This window comes from Protopterus annectens, chromosome 7.part0, assembly GCF_019279795.1.
Source record: "Protopterus annectens isolate FY-2018-M chromosome 7.part0, PAN1.0, whole genome shotgun sequence".
Classification (NCBI taxonomy): Eukaryota; Metazoa; Chordata; order Ceratodontiformes; family Protopteridae; genus Protopterus; species Protopterus annectens.
The window spans coordinates 1951385525-1951402764 of record NC_056739.1 but is presented as its reverse complement, the minus strand read 5'-3'; the positions used below and the strand labels follow the sequence as shown (position 1 = coordinate 1951402764).

The 17240-nt window shown below is 40.6% G+C and overlaps 1 protein-coding gene across 1 annotated transcript in view; it reads left to right on the top strand.

The window, feature by feature from the left end:
- The window catches only part of LOC122807269 (kelch-like protein 25), a 425726-nt gene that overhangs the window by 258682 nt on the left and 149804 nt on the right, over window positions 1-17240 (top strand). Inside the window, exon 2 of the mRNA XM_044078371.1 lies at window positions 455-2297. Within this exon, the coding sequence (XP_043934306.1) occupies window positions 491-2257 (1767 nt within the window). The 5' untranslated portion in view covers window positions 455-490 and the 3' untranslated portion in view covers window positions 2258-2297. The remainder of the gene's footprint in view (window positions 1-454; window positions 2298-17240) is intronic.

Sequence of the window (17240 nt, the reverse complement as noted above, 5' to 3'; positions counted from 1 at the left end):
CTGTCAAAACAGTTGACAGACTGCATGGTCAAGCATGAGGTCTCAACCATGTGTTTTTCGACAATGTCATTTGGCGATTAACTGACATAGACCCTAAATCTGTCGACATTGTTGTACCCTTTCAACATTGTTAAACTGTAGCATACCTTAGAAACAAGACGTGAGCATTTCTTCCCGAATCCATTATGGTAAGATTTAAAGGCACTGCACTCTGCTATCCTTTGATTTTTCTGAATCATGCTTCATAAATTTAGAATGTAAGGCATTCAGACCTCATATGATTCATTTACTGAGATGATGTTACATCGGAGCCTTTTATGTTTGAGGTGCAGTGCAACTTTTATTTTTAGTCAGTAGTTTAGTTCTAGATTGACTGTTTCTTGCTGTGAAGCTTTTTAATGTTTTCAGTTGCATTTGATAACATTTTGTCTTTTTTTCCCCCATTTTTCTACAGTTTAGCTTGAAACAAGTGAATTATTAACCATAAATCATGTCTGTTAGTGTTCACGAAAACCGCAAATCCAGGACTAGCACAGATTCCATGAACATTTCCCTCTTTCACAAAATCTCCCATCCAGACATTGTCCTAACACACCTCAATAATTTGAGAAAGCAGTGCATGTTTACAGATGTCACCTTATGGGCTGGGAATAGGTCCTTCTCTTGCCATCGAGCTGTGTTGGCTGCCTGCAGTAGGTATTTTGAAGCAATGTTCAGCAATGGTTTACGTGAGAGCCTGGACAGTGATGTTAATTTTCATGACAGCATACATCCTGAAGTTTTGGAACTTCTCTTGGATTTTGCATACACATCAAAGGTAATCATAAGTGAAGAAAATGCTGAATCTTTGCTCGAAGCTAGTGATATGCTTCAGTTTCATGATGTTCGGGATGCTACAGCTGAGTTTCTGGAAAAAAATCTTTCCTCTTCCAACTGCCTGGGTATGTTGTTGCTGTCAGATGCTCATCAATGTAGAAGACTTCATGAGATGTCCTGGAGGATGTGCCTTCTAAACTTTGAAACCTTGTGCAAAAATGAAGATTTTGATGACATCTCCAAAGATAAACTCATTGAGCTGATTTCCAGTGATGAGCTAGAAATAGAGGATGAACAAATAGTTTACAATGCAATCATCCAGTGGGTCAAATTTGACTTGGAGAAAAGAGTGATGCATCTCCCAGAACTTCTAAAGAATATCCGTCTAGCTCTACTGCAGTCTGAGTGTCTCACAGAGGCTGTGGCATCTGAGGATCTGATCATGTCTAATGAAACAAGCAAACTTATTGTAGATGAGGCAATTCAGTGCAAACAGAAGATCCTGCAAAATGATGGTATAGTCACAAGCCCTTGTGCGAGACCCCGGAAAACGGGTCACACACTTTTTATCTTGGGTGGTCGTACATTTATGTGTGATAAGATTTACCAGGTTGACCACAAAGCAAAAGAAATCATCCCTAAAACTGACCTTCCAAGCCCTAGAAAAGAGTTCAGTGCCTGCGCCATTGGCTGCAAAGTTTATGTAACAGGTGGTCGAGGGTCAGAAAATGGTGTTTCTAAAGATGTCTGGGTTTATGACACAGTCCATGAGGAATGGTCCAAGGCTGCACCAATGCTGATTGCCAGATTTGGACATGGCTCTGCTGAACTAGAAAACTGCCTGTATGTAGTTGGGGGCCACACTTCTTTAGCAGGGGGTTTTCCTGCATCTCCTTCTGTGTCCCTGAAACAAGTAGAAAAATATGATCCCTTGACTAACAAGTGGATGATGATGGCCACTTTAAGGGATGGTGTCAGTAATGCCGCAGTAGTAAGTGCAAAGCTGAAACTGTTCGTGTTTGGAGGCACAACAATGCATCAGGACAAAGCATCAGTTCAGTGCTATAATCCAGTGGAAAACTGTTGGACTGTTGAAGCAGAGTGTCCTCAGGCTTGGAGATATACAGCTGCTGCAGCTTTAGGAAGTCAGATTTTCATCATGGGTGGAGACACCGAATTTACAGCTGCATCAGCCTATCGCTATGACTGTGAAGCAAACCAGTGGACTAGAGTAGGGGATATGACTTCCAAACGAATGAGCTGCCATGCAGTAGCATGTGGTAATAAACTTTATGTTGTAGGAGGTTACTTTGGCACCCAGAGATGCAAGACTTTGGATTGCTATGATCCTATTTCAGACTCCTGGAGCAGTATAACAACAGTGCCTTACTCGCTCATACCCACAGCTTTTGTCAGTACGTGGAAGCACTTACCAGGATGAAGAGTGCGTTATTCATATCAAGAAACAGAAGCTAAGCTAGGTAAGTGGGTCACATGCACTGATATCTTAAGTTTGCAGGATGCATTTAGAATGGACTATGTTTAGATGTAGCAGACCTGGACAATGTGCTTAGAAGTATACTGTTAGAGAATTTCTTCATTTACTGCTTGAGAAAAGCTATTTTTAATGCAAAAATTTGATTTGTTTTCCTTCATGTCTGTATGAATTCACTCATTACACTAATGTAACTACGGAGAGATGTAAGCATAAACAAACACCTTTTGTTGTTATGTATTTGCAACACTTAAAAAATACACAGACCTTTCAATTTGATGATCTGTAAGGCCCAGGCGTTAGGACCCCTCAGCAATCAAAACTTTCCTAAGCTGCCAAACATTTTCTCCACCCCATAATGCACCACAATACTTTCCAGGTCTGTGGTGCTGTGTAAAGTGCTCAAACGATCTTTAGATGGCCCCTGGATGCACTTTTCTAAATCCATATATTGAAAAGGTTGTGAGTAATTTCTTTTCTTGTGTCTGTGTTTTCAGAAAAGCTGCATCATCTTCTTTTTCTGTTGTCTTGTTTAGTGACTTTCACGTTTTCTTCTCAAAATTTAAATTTAGAGTGTTGGACCCACCTTAATACATTAAATTTTGCCTACTTTTCGGCTGCTTTTGTTTTTTTTTTCTTTTCTTTAAGCTTTCTTTTAGATTAGTTGCAGTTTATCTTTAAAATAGTGTTTTCCGTTACTCACTTTTGCCATATGTAAAATTTTTCTGAAAAAAATTGTATTGTTACTGTTGCCTTTTCCTGTTAAGCAGAATTTATATAACATTTATGTCTTTGCTGAAGTCAGAATCCTTTCAAAAGCCAAAAACACAGCGTGGGACCAGATGGTGTCCCAGGCTGTGTCTTGCACAAATTACAGAAAAAACTAACCCCCTACCTAAACAGGCTCTTCAACCTTAGCCTCTCCAAAGGCTACGTGCCCATAGAATGGTGCACAGCAAGGGTTATTACTCTCCACAAAGGAGGGGGCACAACTGACCCTGTGTCAAAGGAAAAAACTTCAAAAGACCAATTCACGTAAGGTTCAAGTATGGCACCCTTTATTACTTGCAGCAAGGAGACAAAACATGCAGATACAGGTTTTTGTCTAAATTACTAGTAAGCAGTATGCTTCTTTTATACAGTTCTATGAAATGCTACTTTTCTATGGTTGACTTAGTTAGACACAGCTTTCTGTATTATTCTACAGAAAATGTTACTTAGATTTCCTGCTGACATGTTCAGATTTAAAACTCACTATGTGTTACATAGAAAATGTTACTTGGATTTCCTGCTGACATGACTGGATTTATGAAAAACATTTGAGAAAAACAACCTGGCCTTGGGGCTTATTTTTAGCCCACTACAAACTTTCTCTTCACTTGTGCAGTTCTAATATATATGTGTTACATTTCAAGGTACATTTCTAGCTTAGGTACAAGTAATGCTGACTACGGTTTATAGTTTCAAGCAGCCTTTGTTTTCATTATCAATAGCTTCTGCAGCTGTGTACTTTCTCTCGGCATAAGCAGAAAATCAATAACTCTTTGTTTAAGTCTCATGGCATTAGTAGAAATGAAACCTCTATTATTATTTTCATGATAGTTGCAGAAATCAAATGCTTTCCTGTTAATTTACAAAGCATAACCAGATCATAGCTGCACATATTTTTATGACATAACAGGACTGGAATGTCTTGAGTAGCTCGCGCAGATTCATGCAGTGTGAACAGAATAAATGTGTTAACCTTTTTAAACCTCGAATGCACTAAGCATGCATATTACTAATACATATTTTTCTAACACCCTGGTAACTATCACCCCATAAGCCTGACTAGCCTGGTCTGCAAGGCTATGGAGCGCATCATCATGGAACTCATTAACAAAGACATTGGGAACCTCCAAACACTTGACCCGACCCAGTTCGGCTTTAAGGGCAGATCATGCCTACTAAACCTGGTTGACCTCTTCGAGACAGTCACCAAGACCATAGATGAGGGAAAGGTGGTTCAAACAGCCTACCTTGACCTCGCCAAGGCTTTTGACACCATTACCCACTCAGGTTTTACAGAAAAACTCACCAGCCTGAACATAAACCCCTACATCACTAGATGGGTTGCCATCTCGCTTGCAGACAGAACTCGCACGGTAAGAATAGCAGTTTCCAGGTCAGACTCTAAATCAGTCACAAGTGGTGTCCCGCAAGGCTCGGTCCAGGGACCCCTATTGTTCAGCAAATACTTCTCAGAAGTACAGGCAAACACAAGAGGACTATGGCTAACCCAAGTTCGCAAATGACTGCAAACTAGGAGCCATAATTGACTCTCCGGCCTTTCTCCAAAAGGGCCTTACTGAGACGGACACCTGGTGTCAAAGTCATGGTCTCAAGCTAAATGCCAAAAAATGCATAGTCATCCCATTTGGGAAAAACAAAATACCCACGAATTACCACATAGGTGGTGGCCCCCTTAATACAGAAGAGGTAATAAGAGATCTGGGGACCCAGGTAAATGGCAATCTCTCCTTTGACAATCATATTGCCAAAGTAGTCAGGAAATCCTTCTGTGTGGCCCATCTAATTACTAAAGGGTTCATATCTCGAAATAAAGAGGTTATAGTGCCCCTCTACTCATCACTCATTAGACCCATCATAGAGTACAATGCCCCATTTGGGATGTACCTCACAAGACACTTCCAACAGCTGGAAAGACCATAAAAGTACCTCACCAAGAGGATTACTGGTCTCCAACATATGTCCAATGCAGCCCAACTGAAAATACTCCAGCTGAACTCTGGCATATCGCTTACTCAAAGGAGATCTCTGCCTGACTTACAAAGCCACGTCCAACTCAGAATTGATGGACATGCTCCACCTAAAGAAATCCAAGTCACTGCGAGCCACATGCTCTAGTGAGCTAAACCTCGCCACAACACTAAATAGAACATGCTGGAGGGATAGATTCCTCCAAATTACATCAGGCAGAGCCCCTCACTAATGCTCTTCAAGAGAAACCTTGACGAGTGGATGGGTAACAGAAAATACACCCCTGGGATCACTTCATTGGCTCTGCTTGACAGAGGATCAGTTAATTAATCAATGGGGCGGCAAAAGCTGACACACTCTGGCTAGGCTTATAAATACCCTTAGGCAGATAGCCTAGTACCTACATATGAACCTATAAGTGTTTAACTGTTTCTGAAGTTTAAAGTTATTCCTTCATCTTGGTATTGGAGGAACTTGCATGTTTGCCAGTGCTGAAGTTGTTTGCTATTTCTTACTATTTCTGGGTGGCCGACCTTTATTACTACAGACCATGGATATTCAGTAGGTGTTCCTGTGGAGTGGAAATCCACCGCAGGACAAACATGAGAAGAGAACTGTGTAACTAATTTGGCTAGAGGAGAGACGTATCCCTTCCATGTGTGAAATTGTTTTAAAGCTTTCCATTTTCATACTCCGTCACAGAAAGGACAGGTTACAGTTGTATTTTAGTAAGAAATCCTGGACAGCCCATTACCTCCACCCTGAAAGGTCGTGACTAACTCGGTACAGCTGACCTCTTAGTTAGGAATATACCATCTGCCCTGAAGCCTACAAAACAGTCTGATGAATCTTTACTGACATCTGTGAAACCTACTGTGCTGTATCTACTATCCTCTGTCTGAGGTGGCGTTGAAGAATGTAGGACCTGCAGTTAATTCATTCAAACCTATCAAATGTGGATTGACACACAGCAGCCTGCAGACATCCTTACATTAGTGAACAGTTTTTGAAAGGCAGGTTAAAAACATGAACTAAAGAATGAAAGAAAGAAATATAAATATCTAGTAAACTGCCTATGAAGTTTAAAAAGTATGAACAGCAATATTCTGTAAAAATTGATGATCTTAGTTACAAATCCATGCAATCAAAGACTTCACATCAGTCCATTAGTATAATGTCATGCGAAACATTCAGGCATTTTCCTCTAGACTTTCACAAACAACTTTTCATATCTCGGAAACCATTCACCCTAGAGCCATAGTATCAGCAGCACTTCTGCTAGCTGTACTTAAATCTTTGTATATGATGGCAAGCAGTTTCTTTCTGGCTGCTTTTTGGAGATATTTAAAGTTGTATAAAAAGGGATTTGGTGTACTCATTAATTATTGCTCAAAACAATACTTTGTATGTCTCAGACTGTATGACTTGGGCATCTGAGTTTGCCTCCGCATCATCTATGATGCTAACTGTCCACCTGTAACAGCTCATTAAGTTAATTGAATTGTGCAGTATTGATGAAATTGTAGAAATAATGAATATTTCGTAAATGTTACTAAAAGTACCAGTTTCTCTACTGTATAATTTGTACATTGATCGAGATGCAGCACTTTTCTATATCCCCCATGATATTTCGGATCTACCTGACAACACTGACGCACTACAACACAGACAACGAAATCACCAACACCACATAACCGAAAGTTCACAAACATGAAACCTCACATGCCCGACACACCACAATCCCGACAATCAACAAACAAAACAAATCCCCTGTCCAAAAAGCACACACACAACACAAGCACACCAAAATCCTTACAAACCCACACTAAACCTTACATACACAACTATCTATAACCTTAACCCTAACCCTAAGTTCTGTCACTTGTCACACACTCACCTAACCCGCGCCCTAACCCTAACTCACTTAACCCGCAAAGACATGCATCTGGAGCATTTCTCCCCAGGCCTCCTCTGAAAACAGGCTCTGTGGAACCTAGTCGGACATTCCCGGTAAACAAATGTTAAATAAAAAAAAAATAAAAAAAAATAACCCTCAAGACTCACTATCGCACACTCACCTAACCCACACCCTAACCCTAACTCACTTAACCCACCCCTATCCCTAGAGTCCATCAATTTTGCACACTTACCTTACTCGCACCCTAACGTCCGTCACTACCGCATACTTACACAGCCTTTTCACATGCCGGTGTTCTCAGCGTCGGGGTTTTCATCCGTCGGTCATCTCAGTTTTCGATCTTCTGGTGTCTGTGTTTTCATCGTGGGCGTTGTCAGCTTTTGGTGTTGTCAGGTAGACCCGATATTTCACACTACCCTGCTTAATAACAGGTAGTTCACACAGTTATGTACATGTTGACATAACTATGAAAGCATAATAAATAATTAAAAAAAATGGTTAAGATCTTCACTGAAGTGCACTCTAGATTGTGCCATTTTGTTTGTTATAGTCACTTGATTAAGGGTGACAGCACCAGACGATATAAGGATGCCATATGGAGCTATGGGTGCCAAGTATAAATACATTAGAAGGCACTGTAAGAGTGAATAATTTGATGGGAACCTCTAACTTAATTGAAAAATCTGCATCTCCTTTTGCTGCAAAGGTTGTGGAGAATTCTACCTTCCCAGTAATTTTACAGTCTACTTCTGTCACTCCCTGTGTAGTTGCTGATTCTACACTTGCTAAGGTTGATGTCATAATACTGGAGTCCTGAATGCTAAGACTGTCTGTGAAAAGGCAAGGTCCCACCTTGTAAAATTTTATTTTAATTATGATACGTTTATAAAGGCCTTCTGTTACTCCTAACAAAGATTGTCTGTGATCGCCAGCATTTCTATGTTGAGCTTGTCTTTTGTGGTCTCTATACAAACCGTGCTGACTTTGATGTCACTGACTCTTGACAACCTTTCTGATGTTTATGCTGTCAGCCCTGATGCAGCCTCCTCCTTTAGTTCTCAGCCTTGAAACTTGAGTGCAGATCTTGAATCCCCTGCTGTCCGTGCAGAACCTTTTGTTTCAGTGGTTGGGAATCTGGCTAGAGTCATCTCAGGATTTATGGCTGTGTTGAGTCCAAGCCAGCATTCTTATTTGCCATACCAAATCTTATGGTATATGTACTCTGTAATGCTCCTGAAATATCCACCTGGGCTAATGGATCTGGCAGAGCTCTTTGCTTGCACGTGTAGGTCCTCTTGACCAGTGTTGCCAAAGCAACTTTCAGGAACACTGTGTTTGAAGACCAGTTTTGTTTGGAGATCAGATGAAACCATGTATATTAAATATAGAAAAGGAGGGTAAGGTGCTCATTGCTGTTGGCTGGAATTTCAGCCAAAGACATTTGCTAAAATGCAAACTGAGGTGGTGGTGGTGCTGTGGTAGTGTTGTCTCCTCACAGTAAGACGTTGTCCTGTTCGAGTCTCAGCTAGAGCATCTTCTGTGTGGAGACATGCGTGAATGGGCGTACCTTCATTGAAGGTTGTGCGTCAGGGCTGGCAACTCTGCACGTAAAAATCTACTGCCAATCATTAGCAGACCAGAGTTCCGCTGTGACGACCCCTAACCGGGAAAAGCCGAAAGACACAACAACAACATTTGCTAAAATGCAGAGCAGTTCTAATCTAATGTGGGTCAGGTATATGCTGTAGCAAAATAGAAACCACTGTGAAAAGAATCATAATAATCAATTTCCAATGGGGGTGTGATCCCTGTGACAAAGTATTTCAGCAGTTGTTTGGTAGCTTAGGCACATGTACACATGGCCAGCAGCAGTAGCCTTTTCGGCTTGCTTAGCTGCTGCCCTCTTGAAACAGATGGGGTTATTTCCCCTGAACCTTTCAGTGTGGAAAATAACCACAAGCAGATGGATGAGGACAAACATGTGTAGGGATTGCAAGATGCCCTTTTTTCTGCCCTCTTTCCACATCCCTCAGTCAGATGTCCCACCTCTTTAGTTTCTTAAAAAAAAAAATCCATGAGGTTCCGCCAGACCTGCATGGTTCTTTTCTAATGCTAGAAAAGGTTAACAGACTTCAGGCCTCTTTTTTTTTTTTTTTTTTTTTTTTTTGGATCTTAGCTGCCTAAACTCATTCATCTCAAATGAAGATTTTTTCCAGTGATCTCTATGCAGTCAATCTTTCACTGACTAGCAGAAGATGTATGCACACTTTGAATCTCCAGGATGCCTACCTCCGCTTGAAAATCGCAAAGGAGTCCAGGAGGTGTCTGCATGTTGAGTCTGAGACAATCCATGTCAGTTGTGGTCTCACCTGAGTCTTCAGTTTCACCAAATAGGTATTTGTGGTTGTTTACACGTGTGCACAGATAGTCGCAGTGGTCCTGCATCTGGACATCAACTGCCTTTCACTTATACCACATAAATATTAGTTTATGCAGGCAACCTACTTCTTGTATGAACCTTTGATAATACAACTACTCTTCAAAACCTGCCAAAAGTGATAATTTCTATGTTAAATGAATGTATGGCTATGGTTTAGCATTCATGCTACTTGTAGAATTTCTTTTCATCTCCTCTTTCCCTTCACCATTCTGTTGTCTAATGTACCTACCTTGTATTAAACCTTGTAAAAGAATGTGTCATAGTTTTCCTTTTATTATGTTTCTATTTGTGTATCAGCACTAGTTCAGTTTTTTTTTTTCCATAAAATGAATCCATTCTGTGATTTTCCACTTACTTGATACCATGGCATTAGGAGTGCCAGAGCCTCCCACTCAGTGGGAGCAAAACTTTGAAGCTAATCATGGCTGGGGTACTAGACCATTGCAGGATGCACACTGATATGTGTGCACATGCACATGTAATGTGTTTTGGAAATGAAAAGTCCAACTTTGTAGGCAGTCCCTTTCTGCCCTGCGTTGTATGATGTAGCACACTGCCATGCCATTTTCCTGATTAATTTTAACAGCTGTCCCTGGTTCATATGCATTGCATAACGTTTTACATAAAACACTTACCTTCAAAAAATAACACGCTTATTACTACAATGATAAAGAAATATCTTCCCCCAAAAAATCTCACCCTAGTTCCATTTTTTGTGGTATATACACATTTGTACGTGCAACAGTCCTTCCTTGTAGTAAACCTTTTGATTACATCTGGCTCAATAGAACATTACATACATTTTGGGAAAGTACCATGCTAATAAGAGAGCCATCCCTTGGGTATATTTTTTTCACTGAAGATTGTGATTCTGGAGAAGATAATCCACAAGTATGCCTTGCAGTAATGGAATTACTCCTCCTGCTCATATTTCTTAAAACTATCATATTTAATAGTCACCCATCCAAGCATCTAACATAATGGTATTTGAAAGTCAGGTTTATGCAGTTTATTCTCATGTGCCTGACTTCTTTTCCAGTTAATACTACCTTTAGAGTTTGTTAGTTGTATGAACACTTTCTACTGCATCTCTGATTCTTCATGACACTTCTCCATCTTGCCGTTAAGAATTTAACTGACGACTATTCATTCTGGGAGCTACTTTTGTGCTACTTGAACCAAAGTTATTTTTTCTCTGTTAAATTTTAAACAAATGGTGTTTCTCCATATGCCTTTCTCAACTACAGAACTAACGTCTGGTATTTTCTATTACTGTAAGTATTACTCTAGTACCTACAGTACTAGAAGTACTCCACTTACTTACAGGATTACAGGGTGTTGTTTTTCAAACACCAGGATCTTTGACATTACAAGTACCCTAAAAACCCCATATATTGACATAGATCCTTGAGTGCTATATAAAGAGACATGGCAACTCCCGGTAATCATGTCATTGCCTAGCTTTGTAAGTGATGAGTTAAGTGGCGCTGTTATCAGGCACACCATCACTAAAGCATTTCTCTTGCAGCTGCTGTTCAAAGTGATAGGTTTGGAATGTTTTTGTTCCATGTGACTCTTTTATATGCATGAAGTGAATGAGTGACCTGATTTTGCTCTGAGACCTGATCTTATTCTAGGAGGATCTGGAAGTGATTTATTTTAAAGCCTGTGTAAGACCTGTTGCTGTCATTATGGAAATATCGTGGAGGTGATGTATGTAGCGCACAGACTACATTTGTAGGTGAGAGGGCAGCCACCAGATTAATTAGGTATGTACACCTCTCGCAGATGGAATTAATGGTGTTTAGTACAAGTGCATTATCTGTGAGCATAGGGTAGTTTGTAGCCTGTCTCAGGCTGACATTGGTGAAACTAGCAGGCCAACCTTCCATTTTGTCCAGTTGGGTATTTAGAGGAGTAAAGAAAGTGTTATCAAAGTGGGAGGAGCTTCCCACTTTGGCCCTGTAGGTCCCTCTAGTATAAGCATAAGATGAGACTGAAGGGGCTACCAAATACAAACTTATTGCAAGGGAGACAACACAAGAGCCACCAAGATAAAAAGAATAGGCTCTCTGTTCTGCCTGTAAGGGATACAATGTATTTAAGTAGCTTAAGGGGAGAGTCTTTACAAAATAATATTGAAGTACTTGCTCACAGCAACCAGTAAATAAGGAGAGGGAGGGGAATGATGTTGTCAGATTATCATACGGGGCCAACTACAACAGCTACACTGGGTTTAAGAATGTGACTACAGATGTGAGGGACAGTGCAAAAATAAGCCACTTAGTTCAGTGCAAGTTTTGAGCTAGTCTGACTGTTACTCAGCAGCACTTAAGAAACAAACTAGGATTTATACAAACTGTTGGACCACTTAAATGATAAAAGGCAGTATAGTTAGTTATTTTCTAGATTTTCTAATGGTGTCTTAAAGACCTTGGCCAAAACAGATACAGACTGTTAATTTTAACTTAAAAACAGAGATAAAAAATCTTCACTTATCTTTGCAGTTGTTCCAATACATTCAGAAGCAAATATGCAATAGTTTCTCAAATCACAAAAGAAAAAAAAAACTTTTTTTATTTCTTAATGCTTGTGTGTTTGAGTACAAGCACTCTTATGCGTGTTTTTTTTTTTTTCCGCAGTTCAGAATGTGTGCAAAGTAAATGTTTCACCTTAGTTGCATAAAATTGCACTAAGGTGCATAGGTCTTATCTTAGTAATGTAAGCAAGTGATAACGTCAGTGTTTTTGTGATGTCCACAGAAATGTTTTGCATTGTAATTAATAAGCAGACACCTCCTCCAATAAATAAATAAATAAAAAGTTTACTGAGCCTATTATTCCAGTGATAGTATGCTCAGATAAGCTTGCTGTTGGAGTCCGCCTCTTGTTTCAACAGTTAATTGATTCAAACCAAATTAGTGTGCATAGGCTTCCTTGCAAATTATTAATTACATATTAATGCACAAATTAGCATGCAATTCTGTGGTTTTATTGTAAAACTTATAGTTAAGTTATAGAATCCCAACCAGACAGTGCAACTGTTTTTTTTGTATTTGTGTACTATTTGCAGAAAAAAAAACAACAAAACTTCATATCTGTGATGGTTACCCAACCTTCTTTCACTGCTTACCTCAGGAGGCTAAATTGTTGATAGTGCAAGACAAAATGTATACAGTTGCAATTCACTGACTTGTACAGTGAGCTCACACCTGTATTTTTTTATTTACTTATTTTATTTATAAGTAGTATTAGGCTAGCTGCCCTTGCAGACTATTTTAAGCCTATCCAATTTCCCTTTTTGTGCTCTAATGAATTTATCCCATTTGATTAGCGACTGACCTTACCAATCTCATAGTCAATAAATGTATATTTCCCCTAATGAGAATAATTGAGATCATACCGTAGATAATTTCAGGGGATCCATGCATGGGATAAAGCATTTAGGAGCTGCCTCTGTCTGTAAGTAGTACAGGGGGCAGTCCTAGGGCACATTTTCTGTTTCCCATCCATAGATCCAAGATGAACTTGAATATGGACAGGGATGAACTTTGTTTTGTGTGGATGGGGAGTCAGTAGTGGTATCCTTGGCGGGAGATGCCTGCCTCTCCAAACCATTCTGTTGCAGAAGAGGGTTTAGATCCCTAGACCAAGTATTTCTGATGCCATTTGATTTGCTGATGTGCAGTAAATCCATCAGTATTATTTACACTTTGGTGACCATTTTAGTCCCACTAGGTAACTAGCCTCTTTTAGGGGAGAACTGAGGTGGTATTCATACTGAGTAGAGGAATCTTGGCCAGGCCAACAAGGTTTTGGAATCTTTTCCATACACCAGCACTACCACCAACTGGGGCAGACGAGTCCTCTGCTTAACATCTCATCCAAAGGATGGATTGTTGCGTGATTCAGAAAGTGGATTACACCGACCCACAGAGGTATACTTGCATTTTTTCCTAAGCTGTTAGATGCTATTGCAGAAACTGTACCTTGCTAACATGCCTTAATACCTTCATAATCCTTGTGTCTTGAAACCCTGATGTATAGGTTCATAGGTGTGTACTAGGCTAATGGCCCTGGAACATTTAGAAGCCTAGCCCATAGAAGTGCCCTGACATTGTACCGCCCAACGTTAGTTCCCAGTGCCTCTATCAAGTAGAGCCACTGGAGTAATCCCCAGGGTGAACTTTCTATTGCCCATCCACTCATCAGGATTTCTCTTGGAGAGACAGTGAGGTGCTGTGTATGGGAAGTATATTCCAGAGCATGGGCAGTCTCTGAGTGAGGAACCTGTCCCTCCAGTATGTTCTCTTCATTGTGCTAATGAGGTTGAGGTCTCTGTTGCATGTGGTGCGGGGGACTGAGATATCTTTAGATGTAGCATTTCTAACAGAGCTGGGTCAGACATGGCTTTGTAAGTCAAGCAGTGATCGCCTCTAAGTAGGCAATATGAGACAGAGAATAGCTGGACTCTTTCCATGTAGGACATGTGTTTAATGCCTAGGATCCTTTTTGTGAGGTACTTCTGTGGCCTGTCCAGCTGTTGCAGCTGTCTAGTGAGGTACATGCCAAATGGGGCATTATATTATATGATTGGTCTAATGAGGGAAGAGTAGACAGAGACTATGACCTCTTTCTTCCTGGATGCAAAACCCTTAGTAGTGAGATGTACCACATAGAAGGACTCTGACCAAAGTGGCAATATGATAATCGAAGGAGAGGTTGCTATCAACCTGCGTCCTTAGATCTCTTATAACACCTTCAGTGTTCAGTGGGCTCCCATTGATGCGGTAATTAGTGGGAACTACGTTTTACCAAAGGAGATGGCGATGTATTTTTTTGGAGTTAAGCTTAAGGCCATGGTTTCAACAGCAGTCATTGGTCTCAGTGAGGCCTTTCTGTAGGATGTCTGCATCACTTGGGGAGTTAATAATGGCTCCCAGCTTGCAGTCATCTGTGAACTTGGTCAGCCAGAGTCCCATTGTGTTGGCCTGGACTTCTGAGAAGTAGATGTTGAACTGGAGAGGACCCAGGACCGATAATTATGGGACTCCACTCGTGACTGGTTGGCAGTCTGACTTGGAGTCTGCTACTTTCATACTGTGTGTTCTATTTGTTAGCCAATTTGCAACCCGCCTAGTGATATAGGGATTGATGCCTAGTTTGGGGAGTTTATCAATAATTCCTGAGTGAGGAATTGTATCAAAGGCCTTGGCCAGATCGAGGTAGGCTGTATACACTGCCTTACCTTCATCCACACTTCATTTGACTGACTCAAAGAAGTAAACCAGTTTGAGCAGCCATGATCTCCCTTTTACAAAGCCAAATTGCGTGGAGTCTAGAGTTTGGAGATTTCCTATAGCTTTGTTAATAAGGTCCATGATGATGTGCTCCATAGCTTTACATATCAGACTTGTCAGGCTAATGGGGCGATAATTCCCAGGGTTTGTAGTCTCTCCCCCTTTATGGAGAGCAATGGCTGTAGCAGTGCACCATTTGGTAGGGACAAAGCCTGAGGTGAGGCTGTAACTTAACAGGGCACACAGATGTGATGCCAGTTCACTTTCTAGTTCAGGGGTGGGAGGATGGCAGAATGGTTGAGGTGTTTACCTTGCAGACACAAGGTGCAGGGATCGATTCTCACATGGGGTACTTGGCTAGACTTAAAATGGCCCACAAGGGCAAATAGCCTAGTACTAATCTATGAACCTATGAACACAGCCTGGGATATTATCAGGTTCCATCGAAATCTGCATTCTTGGCCTTGAACAATGCAACTTTGACCTGTGCTGCAGTAATGCGGGGTACCTGGCATTCTTCCAGTATTGTGATTGGCCCTTTGGAGGGGGGGGGTAAAGTTGGCAGTGAATCTGTCAGCTAGTATGTTGGCGATATCTGTTGGCTCAGTATAGGAGGTACCATTGTGTAGTAATTTGGAGAAAATCTGGGTATTGCCCTGGAGGTTCTTGATATAGCTATAGAATACTTTGTGATTGTTTTAGTGTCTGCCACAATTCTGCCTTCATAGCTGGCTTTAGAGGATTTGATGAGGGATATTAACTTTTTGTTGAGGCTAATAAGAGAGTTGTTCCAGTCTTGGGACTTCACCTTTTTCTGCAACAGTTTCTTCCTTCTGTTGTAGAGTTTATTAATGGCTGGGGACCACCAGATTGGCTTCCTTTTTTTGGAGGAGAGCATCTTGGGTCTGTTGGGTGTGGCTAGTTCCCTGCATTTTATGTACATCTTCGTACAGTGCATTGGTGTATGATTTGGCAGTCCTGCAGCTATTTTCCATTAGCATGGGTGCTGTGTAGTTAGCCACTTCTGTTTTTAGGAGTCCAAAATCAGTTTGGAGAAGTTTTTCAAGGTGGTTACCTTTGCCTGCGGGTGTGGGTGAGACTTGCATTTCCATGCCGATTAGTTCATGGTCAGATTTGACCAGAGAGGGACTGACTATTGCTGTAGAGCAACGGTCACCCATGTTAGTAATAACCAGGTCAAAGATGTTGCTTAATCTAGTGGGGGCCTAAGATTCCTAAGACTAAAGTTCTATATTGCCAACTTCTTGATGCAAAACTGATTATCTTGAAACTGATGTGATCAGTCATCCTATACATGTTGTATATATTTAGGAAATGTATGGAAAAATGTTGGAGAGAATGAAAGTTTCTGTAGCGTGATTTTCACATGTTTGTAAGCATAGGTGGGGGACATGAGTGTAACAGTAACAATCAAAGCTAATTAGAAGCATGAGACTTTATGTAGTAAGTGTACTTTCTACTGTTGGTAACAATTTTCCAATTTGCATAGCTGTAAAGCATGTAAGAAGGGCTCAGTGTTAATCCTTTTAAGATACTTTCATAAGATACCTAGTGGTTGAACATAACTGAGGGTTATAGAGGAGATTGTTTAATTCCAAACACCAGAAACATTTATTGATGCTTGCTTCTATAGTTACACATCCCTCTTCATCTTCCAGGGTGAGACCCGTCCTCCACATCAGGTACACTAGTATTATTGTAATACCACTTGTTTGTTCTACCTTATATTTTAAGTGGCATGGTGCTGCAAAGAACACTATGCATTTAAGGAAAGGCTTTTTGGAAACTTTTGATTTAACAAGAAGAGGTCCATCTTTGGTAACCTTTAAGATTGATGTGATGTGCAGGCATTAGGATTGCTTGTCAGATAAAAACTTTCCTAGGTGGGCAGGAAACCTCATATTTCCCATAGTGCATTACCCATCTCACTCTCCACTTTTGTCTTGTTGCACATCAGGAATGATCAGAGAAAAATGGTCTTGTGCCGCTCTGCTGATTTATTGCTCAGACTGATCATTTCTCTGTGTGAATTTAACAGTTTTCGTTTTTGGTTTCATCTCTCTTCTTTTCAATCATTAAATCAATTTTGCTTTCACTTTCTTGTCACACACTACTTTCTTCAACATTGGCCCTAGGCCATTTTTCCATGAGGTATCTCAATCCGTATTTAGAAAGTGTACCTGAGTTGGATCAGTCCCACCCACCAATGGGCACACGCGTTGTTTGTACTACTGCACAACCTTTCTAACCCCATTTGCTTGGGGATTAATCCAGCTTCATGATGAATGCATTATGCTACTGCTGCAATCTTTATTACCCCATTTGCCTGGGGGAGTAATCCAGCTATGTGATGGATGCACTTGCCTGTTTGCTCTCTAGTGTCAAAAATATTGTCTGCAGTTCAGACAGAAAAGCATTCTGAACAGCCTTCAGGCTCATCAGTAGTGCAGGGTTGTATAGCTAGTAACCTTATTAAAAAAATAATGCTTAA